Source organism: Vanellus vanellus (genome assembly GCF_965231255.1).
Source record: "Vanellus vanellus genome assembly, chromosome: 4".
NCBI classification, from domain to species: domain Eukaryota; kingdom Metazoa; phylum Chordata; class Aves; order Charadriiformes; family Charadriidae; genus Vanellus; species Vanellus vanellus.
The window spans coordinates 73219976-73237611 of NC_138909.1; the positions used below are offsets into that span (position 1 = coordinate 73219976).

The 17636-nt window shown below is 48.0% G+C and overlaps 2 protein-coding genes across 2 annotated transcripts in view; one reads left to right on the forward strand and one right to left on the reverse strand.

Moving 5' to 3' along the window:
- Positions 1 to 802: 802 nt before the first annotated feature.
- RASL11B (RAS like family 11 member B) lies at positions 803 to 3739 on the forward strand (the record flags this gene model as incomplete). The annotated part of the gene is made up of 4 exons (XM_082482934.1): positions 803 to 947; positions 1039 to 1095; positions 2239 to 2315; positions 3166 to 3739. 4 exons carry the CDS (start codon positions 803 to 805, stop codon positions 3631 to 3633), a joined length of 747 nt encoding a protein of 248 aa, XP_082339060.1. The 3' UTR covers positions 3634 to 3739.
- A 3988-nt stretch (positions 3740 to 7727) lies between these two features.
- Positions 7728 to 17636, reverse strand: part of SCFD2 (sec1 family domain containing 2) — a gene marked incomplete at its 5' end in the record, with an annotated part of 209598 nt that continues 199689 nt past the window's right edge. The window contains 3 exons of the mRNA XM_082483103.1: positions 7728 to 8104; positions 12158 to 12277; positions 16842 to 16976. Coding sequence (XP_082339229.1) covers positions 8012 to 8104; positions 12158 to 12277; positions 16842 to 16976 — 348 coding nt within the window. The 3' untranslated portion in view covers positions 7728 to 8011. The remainder of the gene's footprint in view (positions 8105 to 12157; positions 12278 to 16841; positions 16977 to 17636) is intronic.

Below are 17636 nucleotides of genomic sequence, written 5' to 3' on the forward strand. Positions count from 1 at the left end.
TGAACACCTCCAGGGATGGGGCAGCCACAACTCCTCTGGGCAACCTGTGCCAGTGCCTCACCATCCTCAAAGTGAAAACTTCTTCCCAATATCTAACCTAAATCTACCTTCTTCCAGATTGAAGCCATTCCCCCATTGTCCTATCGATTCATTATATGCCAGATATCTTTTTCCACATACAAATGTAGTTTTGCAGCTTACAAAAGGCTCTGCACAGATGCGTGTTTGTTGCGATGGTGACCGTCTTTGGCCAATGTCACCTTCAGGCTCCCAGTTCTACCCCTGACTCTTAACACTTTCCCTGTTGTGGTTTTCAGTCAAAGGGGAGGGGAGGGAAGGGGAGGGAAGGGAAGGGGAGGGAAGGGAAGGGAAGGGAAGGGAAGGGAAGGGAAGGGAAGGGAAGGGAAGGGAAGGGAAGGGAAGGGAAGGGAAGGGAAGGGAAGGGAAGGGAAGGGAAGGGAAGGGAAGGGAAGGGAAGGGAAGGGAAGGGAAGGGAAGGGAAGGGAAGGGAAGGGAAGGGAAGGGAAGGGAAGGGAAGGGGAGGGGAGGGGAGGGGAGGGGAGGGGAGGGGAGGGGAGGGGAGGGGAGGGGAGGGGAGGGGAGGGGAGGAGTACGCAGCCCGGACCCCCACCCGCGCTCTGCCCGACGGGGCGGGGCTGTGGGCGGGGCCGTGGGCGGTGGCCGGGCGCGCTGAGTGGCCGGCGGGTGCCGGGGGCGCGGCTTGAGGCGGGGCCGGGGGGGCGAGAAAAGCGCCGGGGGAGCGGCGGCGGCGGCGGCTGTTGCGCGTGGCGGCGGAGCGGCGATGCGCCTGCGGCAGCCCACCATGTGCACCATCGCCGAGTGCGCGCCCGGCGGGGAGGGCGGCCCCGCCACCGCCGCCACCGCCACCCTCCGGCCCCGCCTCGTCAAGATCGCGGTGGTGGGGGGCAGCGGCGTGGGAAAGACAGGTGAGGAGGGGGGGCGGCGGTGGCGGGGGGGGGCCCGCGCGGGGCGGCGGCGGAGCGCGGCTAACGGTTGCCTGTGTGTGCCTGCCCGCAGCGCTGGTGGTGCGGTTCCTCACCCGGCGGTTCATCGGCGACTACGAGAGGAACGCAGGTAGGCGAGCGGCGGCGCCGCTTTGTTGCCGCCGGCATTGGGGATCGGGCCCTCCGGTGGGGGTGGGGTGGCGGGGGGGGGAGAGAGATACCGGGAGGGGAGAGGGGCGGTGAGGGGGGGGGCACGGGGGGCAGCCCGCCATCCTCCCCCATCCCCGGCCCCGGCGGCTCTCTCCCCCCGGGGGGTGCCCGGCTGGGGAGCGGGGGTGTGCGAGCCCTGGAAGGCGGCGTGCGGCGCCCAGCGCTGGGTCCCGAGTGTAAAAGAGAAGGGGAAAAAAAAAACCTTAAAAACGGGGTGTCGGCGCCTCTCAGGGGTTTTTTTTACCGGGGCAAAGCGGTTAAAGCTTGTCCCCTGCGCAGCCCTGGGAAAGGCGCATCCCTGTCCCGGGAAAGGCGCCGTCCGGGTTACGCTGCGGCTCCGCTCTCCACCAGAATTCGCTTTACGTGGTGAGAACGTCACCCCCCTCTCCTTGAAGGAGTCTTTTAGCTAAAGCAAAAAAAAACGTTCTGTAAACCTAATATTCCACTGTCCTTGGCAAACTGCGTGCCAGCGGCTAAATGATCCAGGCAGTGCCAGCTTAATGGGGAAAGCGAAGAGGTGATGGGATGTACTTGAGTGTAGTACAGTGAGAAGTCTGAACTACTGTGAAGGTAAAATATACAGCATTCTGTTGAAGAAATGACGTGGAAAAACCAAACAAATGAAAAAAAAAAAAAACAAACCCAAGCCAACAAATAGGTCAGCCAGCAGACAGGTCTTTAGAAAAATGGTTTAAGTGCAGAAATTGTGAATGACAAGAAAATTGCCGTTCTGTAATAGCTGGTTATTTTGCACATTTATGTTTTTCATCTAAGTTAAGCCAGTCTTTAAGAAGTGATTAAGTTCCAAGTTGCACATATTAAATGCCAAGCTCCAAACAAGTCAATGCAAGATTAAATCCCAGGCTTCTAGTAAAGTCACCAATTTATGTGTTGTTCCACACACACAAAAAAAAAACCAAACCAAACCCTTGTAACACTGGTCCCTCCCCTCATAAACGGTGATACAACTTTTCTTGCACAACTAACGGGCAGCAGAAGCATCGTTTGTCTGTTTGTGGGGTGGTGGTGGCTGCACTCGTGAACCTGTTGGTGTTCCTCTCAGGTAATCTCTACAGCAGGCACATCCAGGTAGATGGAGAGATGTTGGCTATCCAAGTGCAAGATACTCCAGGAGTTCAGGTGAGCGCAGCCATGCGGTTTGCCAAGGCGGCTCTAAATCATCTGCGCGCGCGTGTGTGTCCGTCCCTCCGCGTGCAGCATCTCGTTAACGATCTGTTTCAGAGTCCGGTGTTCTGTGTGGGAGAGGGGGTAACTTCTCTCAGAACCAGCGAAGCCAGACGTGTTGCGTGCCTGTAGTATGCTGGTAAAAGAAAACAACTCGCTGTTTTGATGAATCATTTGTACATTGGAGGCCCGTTACTTTTGCGTGGCTGAATTACTCCAGTGCCTTGTTCCTGTATATTGGGAACACTTGCACAGACTTGTTTCTGGTTTTGCGTCTAATAAGGTACATGTGGAAGAAAGTGTCGTGACCACTGCCCAACAAATTTTTTAAACGTGTGTGATATAGAAAGCAAAGCCTGCTCTACTGTGGCTGTGCTCATTAGTGTGTCACAAGTCAGTTTTGAATGTATAGACCTGAGTAATGCTGGATTGTTGCCTTTTTTGAACTGGGCAACCCTCCAGGTCTAAATGCTTCCAGCTCATATCTTTGCTTCCCCAGACTTACTGTCTAGCCAGTTAATTTCCCATTCTGTGGAACTACAAAGTCTTTCTCTGCATGCAGAACTACTCAGGTCAATTTTCCATTTGAGTATAGCAAACTCCAGTGTTAAATTCCAGCTTTTTGCAGCTGAATCAACATGCATTTATTCGCCGCGCTCAGATTAAGTTTGTACTTACAATGTGAAATGCAAGTATATATGTCTGAAGCTGTAAAATGCTAGTTGGCTTTACGGACTCTCAAAGACAGGTTCCTTTAATCTTTTATGACTTCAGCTACCTAATTTGAGACCACTCCTTTTTTCAGATCCATGAACACAGTCTGGATTGTAATGAGCAGCTGAACAGATGCATTCGCTGGGCAGACGCCCTGGTGATTGTCTTCTCCATCACAGACTATAAGAGCTATGAACTACTCAGTCACCTTTACCATCACGTTCGACAGTTGCACCCAGGAAACGCGGTCCCTGTTGTCATCATAGCCAACAAAGCCGATCTCTTGCATGTCAAAGAGGTGGAGCCTCAGCATGGACTTCAGCTGGCCAACATGCTGGGCTGTACTTTCTATGAAGTGTCTGTCAGTGAAAACTATAACGATGTCTTCAATGCCTTCCACCTCCTCTGTAAAGAAGTCAGTAAACAGCAGACCACCAGCACCCCCGAGAGAAGGCGAACCTCCCTTATTCCACGGCCAAAATCGCCCAACATGCAGGATCTGAAGAGGAGGTTTAAGCAAGCTTTGTCTGCCAAAGTGAGGACTGTCACTTCTGTTTGACAGCAGAGCTATCGGTCTTCCCAATTTTTAGCCTGAGACTGAAACCTGGGGTGTTTAACACTGGCATGTCTAGAGTCCAAGGGGTTGTGAAAGAAGGATGGCTCAGGTGGCCTTCTGCATGGCTGTAGAAAGCAGCAGTTCCTTAAAAAAGGAACAGTGGCAGATTGGAAAAGGAAGGAAAAAAAAAAAAAAAAAGCCCAAACTCTTCAAGTGGTTCTAGAATGTGACTTGTAGAACGAATATTTTCATTTGGAAAAGGGACTTTCCAGTAACTGAAACAAGGCTTCAGTTTGCCTCGTCTCCAATGGGACAGATTTGACTTAACGCTTGTGCAGAAACAACCCTTTCGCTGTAACTCAACTTCTTGTACTTGAGCAGGGAAACACCCTGAACTGCCCTTCACTGTTCAGAAGTAACCACTCGAGTCTCTTTTTTTTTTTTTTTCACTTGGATGAAGGACAGCATGATGTATCTCTTTAATTTTATTGCACAGTAGAACTGGTCATTTCCCATGTATTTCAAAACAAATAAGCAAACACGAAATCATTCTGTAAAGATAAGTGTAAAATAAGTGGACACAACTGGGTATCAAGATTGTAAACAATGGTCCTTTATTTTTTTACTAGCTACTGCTGACAGCTTGACCAGACCCTTTGTATGCAAAACTATTGTCCACAGGGTGTAAACCTATGTGACTACAAATAACTTGTGGGTTTTCTTACTGGGGGGGGGGGGGGGGGGGGAAACCAAAACCCGACCAAAACTGTCCAGACTAAATGATCCAACACGGAGGTTTTGAGGCATGAGCGTGGCGTGGGAGCGACAGTCCATTATAGCTGCCGGTGTAAGACACTCCTCTCCGTGCAATAGGCACAGAAGGGACGTGGCTGTGGTTCAGCTCGGTGTGAAACACAGCTGGCTCCAGGCAATGAGGCTGGTGGCTTCTTCTGAGCTGGGCCAGTCCCTGTTCATCCTTAAATACGTGTGGCAGATATATATATATTTTTTTTTTTTCTTTTTTTTTTTACATTGAGCCAATGGAGTTCACAGGCTAAAGGCCTTATACACATGCACTTTAAAAAGCCAGTTGTGCTTTTGTTTAAACTGTAACTTATTTATTTTGTGTACAGTTACTCCTCGTGGGGAGTGGACTTTCCATTCTTACTGCCTGGTTCAACATTAAATTTTTGAATTGCATGTTTTCCTGTGTGTTCTTCGCGGGGGACAAACAACGGGCAATAACCAGGGAAAGGGTGAGTGGTTTTCTCAAGGTAGTTAATGTACACCGGAAAGAGTCGGAAGGCCTTTCCTGCCTCTACTGTTGCTTTATTAGCATAAACCACAGGGGGGGAGCTCTTACTACTGCTTTACAACTTCCTTCTGAGAAATTCTTTTAGGAGAGGAACTGAATAAGGCAGAGACCTTTCAAATTAAAATGGGATTCTTTATCTTCCCTTGTCAAAAAAAAATAAAGCCTCCACTAAGAAAACAATGATGTAAGGTAGGTCAAAATCTGGACGAATGCTGTCTCTTTTAAGTAACTTCTGGTTTCTTCTTTGAAAAAAAAAAAAGAGCAGCTTTATATATTGAGTTCTATGACAATGAAGAGCTTTTGATCAAATTGCTACAAGTCTCCAATCAGTTTATTCGTGCTTAAGGTAGCTTTTGTGAGAGCCTACCCGCGGAGGTTTGTGCTGGGCCCGGGGTGACTGCCACACAGGCTCAGCCGCTCGGCGTACAGCAGTAATACCTGCTGCAGGGAAACCCTGACGAGGTCCTGCTGATGATAATCTTTTTGACCATGAGTTACTGGCTGAGTGACTTAGGGTGAGACTTAGGAACAACATTGAGCTTGGCCAACCGGTCTGAGCTTATCAATACAGCAGTAAACCCATTTGCCAAAGGTGACCTTGGGTTTTCTCCTCCTCATACCTTGTGAGTGTTGCTTAGTGTCGCACGCAGAGGGCTTAGATGTGGTCCTGCACCTGCCCAAGCAAAGTCTTTTCTGTGCTGTTCCAGCTCACGCGTGACTGGCAGGGGACCTCTCATCCCCCCTGGGCTTTTCCCTGAGCACAGGCTCTGCGTGGCTGCTAAAGCTACTGCCTACAAATAAGGAGCTCACCATTACACCGGGGTCACTGAAAAGGCTCTGCTCCGGTCTTGGTCTAGAAGAGGAGCAGGCTCTTGTGACAATCTCCTTTCAGCTCTTCAGCTCCTGAGTATGAGACGGTGGCCGAGTCACAGCATCCATTGCCATAGCTGTGGTCCCACTGGCTGAACAGATTCCTCCAAAGTGTGTGTGTGTGTGTCAGGGGGAGGATGATGACTTGGGAAACTAGTTTCTGCCTCAGTAAGAGGAGCTGCTTGACCCGTAGGAAGTGCAAGAGCAGCAGTGTCTGCTTAAACTCACCACCTTCTCATTATCCTATATAGTATGTCCCCAGATGGCTAGGTCAGAGACCTGAGAGCATCTGACGGAAGACAGGTGAGGGACAGAAGACCACAGCTGTCAGGCTCCATCATCCCAGGAAATGGCAGCATCTCAGAGGTCCGAGTACCTGAACTCACTATCCAGCAACGGCCATGGGATGCAGGACAGCCTTTCTGCTACCGACAGCACGTGGAAAGCCCTCTCGGACACCCCCCAGGAGAGAAGGTCTAGGTTCTTAGGGGCAACAAATAGTGCAAAAGAAAAGGGCGTTTCAGGAATACGCAGGCCTGCCGTGCACAGCGCTGTGTACTAGGAGAGAAGGAGAAGAGGGATGAGGTTTGGCATTGTAAGAGCATTGCTTTATTGATTAGAGAATTCACAAAACATCCATATTCTAAGATTAAACAGTACAGGACAGAAAAGAAACCAAGAGACTGGCTATTTGCTTTCCAATTGCTCTGTTCAAACTATTTCTCGAGCTTTTAACATTGCAATCTCATAATATTTCTCATTTTTTATACCACAAAGTTCCATTCTATAGTCATTCTTATAAATCTCTCGTCTATAGAGGCAACATTGTCTATGCTTTATAATCGGTCCATTGTTTTCTTCCAGCCACTCAAAAGTGAATTTAAATCAAAATGCACCCTTTTCTGAAGACCATTATAAACATTTAAGAGAACTTACTCTAGCTAGTGAACAAAGGTTAAAAAGCTACTTCCCATTTCATCTGTTCCTTTGGCATAATAAGGAATGCTACGATAGAGTGAATGTCACTTATAATTTCACATTCTCATCTCAGTGTAAGCAGTAGTCTGAGCATCCCTTGGATGAAGCAAGAGGATGCAGCTTTAGAGCTCCACCAGTTTATGTTGTGGTTCGGAAGCCTTGGTGCTGTACGCAATCACAATCTCTACTGGCTGCTGCTTTTTTATCACAGATCGTATCAAAGTTTTATAAGGAAAAATTACGTAACTGAATTTGACAGCAGCTCTTTCATGATCATAAATTAAAAATAAAAGCTGTTCTCTAATCATGCTGTTCAGAAATCTAGCTCAAGAAAGAATCTGTCGCTGCGGCCTCTTGAAAATGGGATCGTGCTTTTTTTTTTTTCCCTCTTTTTCTTTTTTAAATGCATGTGAGGGGAGGATTCTTCCAGGGTTATCATCAAACCATCACAGCCCATATGTCCTCCTGCGTAAACCTACAGAGAAGTGTGCCATCACAAACAGCCTTTTCTCCCGGGACTGTGGGTGGAGAAACTAGAGGAGGAAAGGGGAAGCTGAGAGAGAAGCAACCACGTACGTAACGCAGCCCTTGAATCTGGTTCTCTGCTTCTCTGCCCCTACCAGCCCTGCCGGGAGAGCATCACCGGGCTGGGAGCTGCTCTGTTGGCTACATCAGGGCTGTGCTCCATTGCCTCCACCTCTAGTGGTGAAATCCAGAGACGAAGTGAGAGCAGAGGCGGTTAACGCTGTATAAGGCACACGTGTTGCAATGCAGCACGGCAGAGAGGGTGGATTTCGCTAGCCTCTCACTCCCTCGGCAGCATTTCCCACCAGAAGCAACCCCGGTGAAACCACCGGGAACACTCAGGGAGAAAAGTACTGCTCAGGGAGTGCAAATTCAGCATCACCTGGTCCTCAGCTACTCCTTTTCTAGGGAATTATTACAAGTGATCATCCTTGCCGCGCAGAGCGGGGCTGGGGTGATTCAGCACCGCACGGTGTTACCATTAAGGAGAGGGGAGTTGTTGCTGGACAACTGGGCTGTTTTGAAGAGCCGTCTGCAAGCTGCACGCGTTCCCCCGCATCCCGTTTCAGCTGGAGCCGTTACTGCAGCAGGGGTCGTGTCATTTTTCGGAAGGCTATGGGGAAGGGTGAGGGACCAGGGATTTGACGTTTCCAGCCGAGGCACGCGCTCATCTTCTCCGCAGATCCTCCCTCGTCAGATATCGGCGTCAGGCTGGAGACGGTCTGTGGCAAACAACAGCTCAATAGCACTACGTGGTGTCAGGAGTGCAGAGGAGAGCACGACGACCTGAAAGAAGGGGGAGAAGAAACAAGGAGTCAAAATGAAGGCGACCGAGACTGATCACAGTACTAACGAGCCACGGATAGGAGCCGTTTGCTTCACCCAGCACTCCACAGGCTGTGTGTTTCTGGTGTTTACTGACAGGGCAATACCACTTGCCCAGTGAAACTGTCTGCTCGCTAATAACTGTAGTTAGATCACTTTAAGGAGCATAATGACTGGTAGCGTTGTACTCTTAATGAATGCGTGCTTTGACTCACTTCTACCCACATCTTACCCGGTGATTTGTTGTGACTGCCATTGTGTTTACTGGGAGGCAGCGGCTGACGAAGCTGGGGTTTCCTCTCCTGGAGCTCAGGTTTGAGCCACGGCTGGTTCCCCTCAGCTGGAGGGAAGGCGAGCGCCACAGAAGCGCTGCCGGCCGGCTGCGGAGAGCTACGGTCCCCGTTCAGAAACGTCTCTTCAGGCCAGGCACCGGCTGTTCCGCACACCAGGACCAAGATTGAACCTCGAGCCATCGCTCGGGACGCTACCGCTTTTTGTTTGGTCCAATTTTTAACCCAAGACGGGTGTGATGAATGAAACCGTCGCTCGCCACAGCCATGATACGCGCCCTGCCAGAGGCGGGTATCTGTTTTTACGAAGTGAAAACCGGTACGCAGGTGCCTCGCGTGAAGCCTTCTCTGCAGGGCAAAGCTTTCAGCAGGGAGCGAGCCCCTGCGCTTTGGCGGCGCGGAGCTGACTCGGGGTCAAATCTGTACGACACTGCTCTTACAAAGCCCCACATTCAGTAGTGTCCAGAGGGTCAGGACCGCAGGCAGGGATGTGGGGACACATTTATCTTACCAGCCCATTTGAACACGAATTTGCTTCTTCAGTGCAAATCCGAGGAGAAGGAGCAAAAGCATCAAGAAGGGAGTACGTCTGCCTGTCCGTTTCCTGCAGTTGCTCTCAAACCGCTTGTGCTTTTCATCGCACGGCTTAAGTGTGCGGTGGTGCTGCATTTCAACTTTTTTTGTTGTTCTTTCTTTCATCTTTCCACTTCAAATAATGAAAGGAATCTGGAGTTAAGTTACTACAGATCCCTTCTGTACCGATGATAGTCTCCCCCTCACTTCTCCCCTTCCCTTGTCCTCCCACACAATCTGCGGCAAACTGACACTGATTATCTCTTCTCCTTCCTATGGATGAAAAACTCTGTAATTTGCAGATGCCAAAGGCTGACACTGTCTTACTTATGTTACGTGAGAATCCGACTATAGCACAGTATGTGCTCATCTTGTTATCACGCAGCTTCATTCTGAAAAACACGAGGGGACATGTTACCAAAGTTTTTTTTGGGTGTACAAGCCAAACATCCACAATAGCCACTGCCAGATAAAAGCAATTTCTTCTTGGAGTCCCACCACTGAACCCTGCGGGGATTTGGGCAACTAATCACAAGCCCAGAGAGAAAAATGAGAGCTGCAACTTTAATGTCTGAGAAAGGACGCAGCGAAATACAGTGGGACTTCCCTCCTTTTCCCCCAATGTCTCTGAGGGCTCACTGAGGGGGATAAATGCGAATATCTGTTCCTTCATTTTTCTAGAGAAGCGGGGAATTGCCCAGATAAGTAATGTCCATCTCTTCTCCAAGCAGTTCTCTTCAGGACAGTGTAGCTTCTGACCTTCTCCTTGTTCAGTACAGGGCGCCTGTCTTTGATGCTTCACCTGAAGCAGCCCCTCCTGATGGCAGCCCGGGTGGAGGAGCCAGAAGGTCCCATCCTGAGCCAGGAGGTCCCATCCCAACCCACTGCCCTGCAAGGGGCAGTTCCCCCTCAGCAGAGGACAGGGAAAGATGCGGCTAACATCTGACGGTGCATCTGGAGGGGTTTATCTGTCTGCATGCCTCAGCCACAACCACGCAGGCGGCTGTGGGTGTTGGGAGGGTGAAACACCCGCTCACGCTCTTTCCCCTTTTTTAAGTCTCCTGAGTAAAGTGGGGAAAAAAAAGGTAATTTCTTCCTCTGAAAATAGGATACTTCTCACCAGGTTAGGGGAGCCATTCCCCACCATCCCAACCCAAATGATGCGTAGGAAACGCTGTATTCCTCTGTGCTCCTCCATGAGAAATACATTTGTCATTCATATTCAGATGCAGAGCAGTTCTGTGGATGGAAACATATCTCCGACTCCGCATTTAAATGTCATTTGCCTCAACTCCAAACGACTGCTGAAGTAATCAGCGCGTCCTGTCAGTTTTTCTGTTACTTTCCTTGGTTCTTTATGTTTGCTCCCACACGCCTCTCCATTTCTCCAAGAGCCAATAATTAGTATAAATGTCAGTGCTTTGTTTGACTGGAAGGCACTGGGGAGGCCAGTTTTCCCCTGATGCCTGAACACCACAAAAAAGCTCTGTTCAACGCTGGCTCGAGTTAGACAAATGCCTGGCTTTTTGAAAAGAGAATAATCCCAAACAGGTGGCACATATTCGCAGCTATAGTGCAGAAATCCAGGTAAATCCAACAAACGCGTAAACTTTTTTTTACATCAGAAACTCACACAACTGCTTCTTTTCTTCTTTCTCTTCCTCCTCCCGCCTCTCCCCCCACGTCCTTTCACCTCTAACACAGCACATTTGGACAAAGGGTAAGACGCAGTAAAAGCTTAAAATTCTTTAGGAATCTGCCTCAGAGGGTGACCTGCTGCCGGGGTTAAGCCCAAGCAAAGCAACACCAGATCCCATGTCACCATTGTCAAGCCTCAAGTCCCTCCAGAAAGCCAGTCAAAAGTCTCCCTGCATAGTTCTCAACCAACTCACGTGTTAACCCTCTGCTTATCTCTCAGGGTGTATTAATACGTTTCGGGTGTGGATTAACTCGTCCATCAGTGTGTCACAACTCAATCCCCCTTCGCGATGGGAAAGAATTTTATTCGCTGTTTTGAGGAGATTAGCAATAGGCTAACTGGGGAGAAACGTGTTATCAGATCAAAAAAACCATCGCTAAAAATGGCACTCCATCTTCCAAAATAATGCTTGAGACTGCCTTGTAAAGACAACTAAAACGTGGAAAACACATGTCAAACCCAGGGGCTGCTCAGCCTTTGGTTGGTTCCATTTTGCTAACGATTTCTCACTAATCAAAACTGCATTCCATTGGAACTGAAAACAAGATGTTTACAAGCCACCCTGGAAACTAGGCTTAGTTTACGATGCAGCTGGTTACACGGCACTTCTCTGCAGTTTTTAGATTACCCGGTGTATCTGCACTACTCAGCAGATACCTGATTGCTCCTCCACAGTTATCAATGATTTTTAACATCTCAGATGCCAGCACAGCCCATCTCTCCTCCTCTCCCTCCCCACTCCATTCAGATGACAGATGTTCTGCTGCCAAGGGGTGGCAGAGACAAAGACCAGCCGCACTGATGCTATTGAAGCTTCACCGCGGGAGCCATCCTCCTTCCAGAAGCCTGACAGCACATCCAAGGGCCACAGAGACTTGGGGCTTCCTCCACATCACCTGCCTCAGGCTACTTAGGGCATTTAGCGGTCAGATATTTGTCAGAGATATCTGGCCTGGAGCAGAAACCAGTACGGCTGTACCCAGGCTAATTTATCTTGCTCCTCAGCAATGCCGATTGACTTGTCTGCAGGATCACCGCTGGTGCCTCACTGGATGGTACCCAGACCCTTGGCAGGCTCTTTCTGAGCATCCCTGCAGATGTGCTGCCAGGGAGCCTGTAGCCTTTTGGAGAGCAAATGGTTCTGTTTATAAAGAATACCAAGAAATGAGTATTTTGAGACATGATGAAAGCTCCTCAGAATAACGCCAGTCTGTTCTCAACTCTCCAACCGGAGTTTGAACTTTTATTGCTGACTCTAACACGTGAAAAATAGACCCTTCGTGCCTGACCACTTGTTGCCTACAGATGTTTCACAGCAAAATCCTAACACCATTCCTGTCCCTGTGGCTGTGGCTTCATGTAGGTTTGGTACCTGTGCTACAGGGAACATTACCTGATGAATTTTCTTAGTCTTTGTTCAGATAGGAACTGCGCATTTAGAGCTGTTTTTACCTGGGTACCAGGTTTGCGTGTCGCTACCAGGTCCTTCACCATTTTGACCTCGGAGACTGTCACTCCACCAACCATAAAGATGATCAGAAGAGGATTATCACCAGGGTGAGGGCGATTCACCTGTAAAATGCAGGAAAGCATTATTTGTAGTTGCTCAGTCCAGCTCCAAACCTATGGTCTAACAGTCATCGTCTCCCTGAGCTGTTGGAGGAAGACTAATGAGGAAGCTCAGAAAGAAATATTCATGGAATGCTGTTTCTGTAGCAGCTGAAAGGGAAAATCAACGGGGTTGACGCCCAGTTAAAACTAACGAACTGTTTCCAGGGAACTCCTAGAGGAGTTTCATGAGGTCTGAGGGCTTCTCCCTCCATTCCTTCTTCATTTCTTCCCTACCTTTCCCAGAGTGGGAGGAGAGTACTTGGGTGGACGCACAGTTTGGATACACATACGCACGGGGCTTTAAGGAACGAGGGGTAAATTACTACCCAGCAGAAGCAAGGAGTCCAGCCTAAACGTGCTAGAATCCCTGCCTGAGGTCAGCAATGGAAAGAATCGTAAGTAACGTGTTTTCAGCAGTCTAGCAAAAAATCCTTTACAATTCATCCAATGAAAATAAATCAGGTTCATTATAGTGTAAAATCAGTTTCTAGCTTCTTTCACTTCAGAGTTTTCAATACTTCTATGGCTGGGTTATAACTAATATAGAGAAACTTCAGCTCAAACAAAACACTTGTTTCATTTTGCCCCAATTATCATTAAAATGGCACAAACGTTCCACTCCAGTAAAGGCTTTATAAAAACTGCATTTTAATTTTAAATGTGAAGGTGATGCTTTACACCAGTTTCCTCTTAACCACTTCTAGAAGTTTGATTACTTTGCCGTTTCCTAGTAAACTCTTTCTTTCCCGATCAAAACACACTCCCCCGACAACGCCTTGCTCCGGTCTTCGGGAGCGATGTCAATGGAGCCCGTGCAATTGCTCTTGTCACACCACCTTTGAGTACGAAACACTCCAAACGTGTGGCTCCGCAAAGTGACAGCGAGAACAGCTTAATTTGCTCCTTTTTAGACTCTCCGCCCCCTCTCCTTCCACAAGCGTAGGTTTTCGACAGCGTTCACTCGACAGAATGAAAGCGGTCGTCAACGCGTGTTTGGGCAGAGCGCAGTTCCTGTGCTTTCACCACCACGGCAGCTCTCTTTGATCCCGGTGGCTCCAGCTCCTGAGGGTAGGCTACGTCTTCTTTTCCTTGTTGTGGCTGCCCTGTATTTAGTCTTCGGGCAGTTTTTCTGCAGCTCTGTCAGGCTTTCTGAGTGACTGGCAACCTTCAGAAGAGACTCTTCCCTTTGAGGCAAGCACGGGGGATGGAGTGCTCTCTCTCCGGGCTAGCTGGCCTGTGGTTACACAGGGCTCCCCGGGCAGGGAGCTCTTCATCTCCCTGGGAGTTCGAAACCAGTATATTAATGTGCTGAGTATGTGTGCACTGGGTGTTTATTCTCTTAATCGCCCCCACTTCACCAGCCACCTTTATTGAACTGATGGCACAGAGAGCACATATACTACAATTCAGCGGGGTGTCCTGCAATTCTGGTGTGATATTGGGCGGTTTTCCATTTCCACCAACAGACCAATTAAATGGGTACACCAGAGCTTACAAAGACGTTCTTTATGCACTTTCCCACATCGGGCTACTCACTCCTTACTAGCTGCATATAACACAGTGTCGACCTCAAATGAAAAAAAGTCCATTCCTGTTACAAACACCGCGAGGAGTTTAAGCAAGACCTAAATATTTACTTACAGAACAGGTCAGATGATAGAGTTATTACTTGCTAAAATATTAGAACGTTTCATGCCATAATTGCTGTAAGCAGTGACACAAGGTTAAAGAAATAACTACGCACAAAGATGGTAAAGATAAAAGTTGACAAAACGGTCTGCTACAGCGCTTCAAGGTAATACAGAAATTACCATCTTATTCCTTTTCATGGATCTTTGCTCTTCTTAACCCTGTCGCCAGAGCAAACGGCTCCTCTCCCTCTCATGAAGCTTCTGAATGACCCAAGACATGTGAAAAGAGCTCGAACTTCAGAAGCTTGCTGTTGAATAAAGCCTCTCTTTCCTGATATCTTTCCTAATATCTAGCAACAACAAACTCATCATAAACATGCAGGCATAACACTGGACACACTGAAAGGACACCCAGGATAAGAGCATTAATCGGAAACCTCAAGCTTTCATGGCAATACTAAAGAGAAAACGTCTTGACAAATCATTTCCCTCAGTCAAAATAAACCTAGACCCAAACACATGGTGCCTATATAAAACTTATTATTTTTCAGAAGACTAAAGTTCAAACCACAAATTCCAGAAACGCATATTAAAAATACTATTAGGCATGCAAACTCTAAATTAAATTAAAATTGCAATGAAAAGGGTCTTGGAATCTGTAATTTTCTTATGCTATGCACAAGTGTTTTGAAGGAGGACAATACTTTGGGTATAAAATATTTGGCTGTGTTAAGAATGCAAGTTTCTGCCAAGATTTTTTTTTGTTTGATAATACAACCACCCAAGGCTCTCTCTTTTGAGGGAACTGGCTGCGTGTAGCTAAACACAGCTCATTTCTGTGATGCAGAAGAAGAACTGAAATGGACTGCAACAAAAGCAACGTGTGTCTTCTGGGATCCTTCTAAAGTTCGGGTGTTTTGGGACGTTTCTGAGGCCTCTGAATCGCATTTACTGTGAAATCTGAATTTTGCAAAAATCCCCAAGTGAAATTCACTTTCAGTTCAAAATGCCGTGCATTACATAAATTGGGATGGTTATCTCGGGCAATTAGAAAGACTAACCAAGAAAAAAGCAAACCCATTACACTGAGCGAAGGAGTCTGAAAGAAGGAGGAGGAATGGTTCCCTGAGCTAGCAGAGCATCCCAGCTGGACATCAGCCTTCTCTCCAGCTCCGAGCCCACCGCTACTGCATTTCCTCAGGATGCTGATGGTTAGAGGGCTCTTTACTGGTGCGTGTGTCTACACGGAGGAGAGGGAGTAGGGGAGATGTTAAAGCGGGGTGACAGCAGTCAACAGAATTCTGAAACTGAAGCAGGATTGGGTCGGAGGACAGGTTTGTTCCCATGGCAGATCACCAAACACAGCCTTTTCCTCTGAGGAAAGTCAGCAGAAACAACTTCTACTGCCCCAGGAGGGCTATCTCTGCCAACCAGGACGCCAGCACCAATGCATCGGGTATTTGTGACCAATCAGAAACCAATTAATTTAGCTGAATAACTGGAAAAAGGAAAACACATCGATCACCAGCAACTAAACTGCCATGCAAGGCACTTGGTATCAATGATACCAAGCTCAAATCATCATAAACCACGTGTGTTCTAGAACAGCAGTCAAAAGAGGAATCCTTGCGGCAGGGAGGCCTTTTCCCTGCACCTTCCCTAAGCTTCAAAACAAACACATCCACCAGAGAAACAACTTCTGGATGAGAGATATCTTTAAAAGTCTGTCCTGGATGAACATGTCTGAGTCCATCACTTACTAAAGCACGTTTATATGAGTTGGCATTTATATTGAGGCATTGAGGAAGAAATAAAAATACAAGGAAGCTCATGAAATAATTACAGTGCTGATGGTGCAGTAAGTGGAGAAGATCCTCTTGTGTGAGAAATACAGGCTGGTCAGAAACTCATTCATGTAATAATCGAGCACTTGCCAACAAGCCAGGCTTCAGACTAGGTGAGCAAGCACAGACACATTTGCGAGGTATGTGATGATGCCTACGAAATATTCATCTTACATAAGGTTCACTTGCTCATATGTTGTATATTCATTACAGTAGGATATTTTTCTTACTAGCAGAGACGCAGGTGCTTACAGGTACGTATTGCCAAAATATACTTCATACCCTAACATAATACTTTTCGATGGAGAATTCAGGATATGGAGTAAGAGAGCCGAACTTACAGCATGCCAGCTACTCCGCACTTCATCTCTGTAGACATTTAACGAGCGCTTAGCATAGGCTAATTTGTAAAGCAGAGTAAGGTCTTGTAGAAAGACTGTCTTAAAACATGCTAAGAGCATCCACAAGGCAATTTCTGACTAAAAGGTTTCCTTCCTTCCCACTGCAAGTTGAACCCGATCAAGTTGTAGAAAAGGCACTGAACATAGAGCTCCTCTGGTGACCTTCCTCCCGTGTGAGACCTGACTGTTCATACTTACTTCTCTCCTATCTCGAGGCTGCTCGGTGTCCTTAAAATCCTTTGATGAGGTGCCTTGCGGAATGCCTTTTAGAAATCCAGGTAGGTTATATGAACTGGCACTCGCTTACCAGTTTCCTTGGTGGGTGTCTCTGAAGAGCTCCAAAAGCTATGACGTGAGGTAGGAGTTCCCTTCAGCACAGCCACACTGCCTGCTCCCAGACATACCATCCTTATCTAGGTGCCCAGTCTGCTCCATTCCCTGTTTTGTTCAGCAGGTGCTACCCATCTGTACTGTACCTGCAATGCAGTGCCTCAAGCTATTCCTGGCCCTCCTGCAAGGATTTAACTCTCCTAACCACCCCTGAAGTTCCGCTGAACAATATCGACTCAAATATGTAAAATCAGCTACTGCCATAGGATGCTATGACCTGAGGAAAATCATACAGATGAGCTTGGGAGGCCTGGTTTACCTTCATGAACATGCTGAATCCAGTTTTAAGGAGATCGGTGAGGCCTGATGACATGTGCTCAATATCAACGGGATCAGGTCGATCAGGATTACAGATCTCTTCCACTATCTGCTTCAGCAGTGGTTTGTAAGAAGCCTGCACGGAAAGAACAACGCACTGTGAGTAAAGCTGTTTAGACTTGGTGCACCCGCTCTTCTAAACATTTTATTTCCATTACAGGTAACAAAAATAATTATCCTAGAAAGGAAACCATTCAAAGAAGTAAAAAATTATGGAAGCAGCAGTGGTCTTTGTGACTTGGACGGCAAACTTGCTCTGGCGGGGAGGCTGGACTGGATGATCTCCAGAGGTCCCTTCCAACCCTGACCATTCTGTGATTCTGTGAAACGGCGTGCACCAGAACAGCACCAAACTGGACAGACAGGAAGATGGCCACACGTTGACTCTGCCCCATGTGCAGTATGTGAGTAAAGGGAGGGAAGGAAGAAAGGGGGCTTCTAGTTTCTCTGAAATCTTTTTGGAGGTAGTACAGAAAGGGACAGCACTAGGGATGGCACCCCGTTGCCCATCATGCACCCAGAAGAGCTCATTCCCTTTGTAATGATTTTACAAACACTTAAACAGGGCTTTTTAGGAGGCGTTGCTTACTGACCACTCCTGCCTTCCCACAGTCAGCACTGGAGCCTGGGTATCAGCAGGGCTGGAAAGAGGCCATCCTGCCTGTTTGTCCCTCATGGGTGAGGAGAGCTAAGGAGTCCCTCTTAGTCCTTCTGCTTCTACAGCCAGGGCACTCTA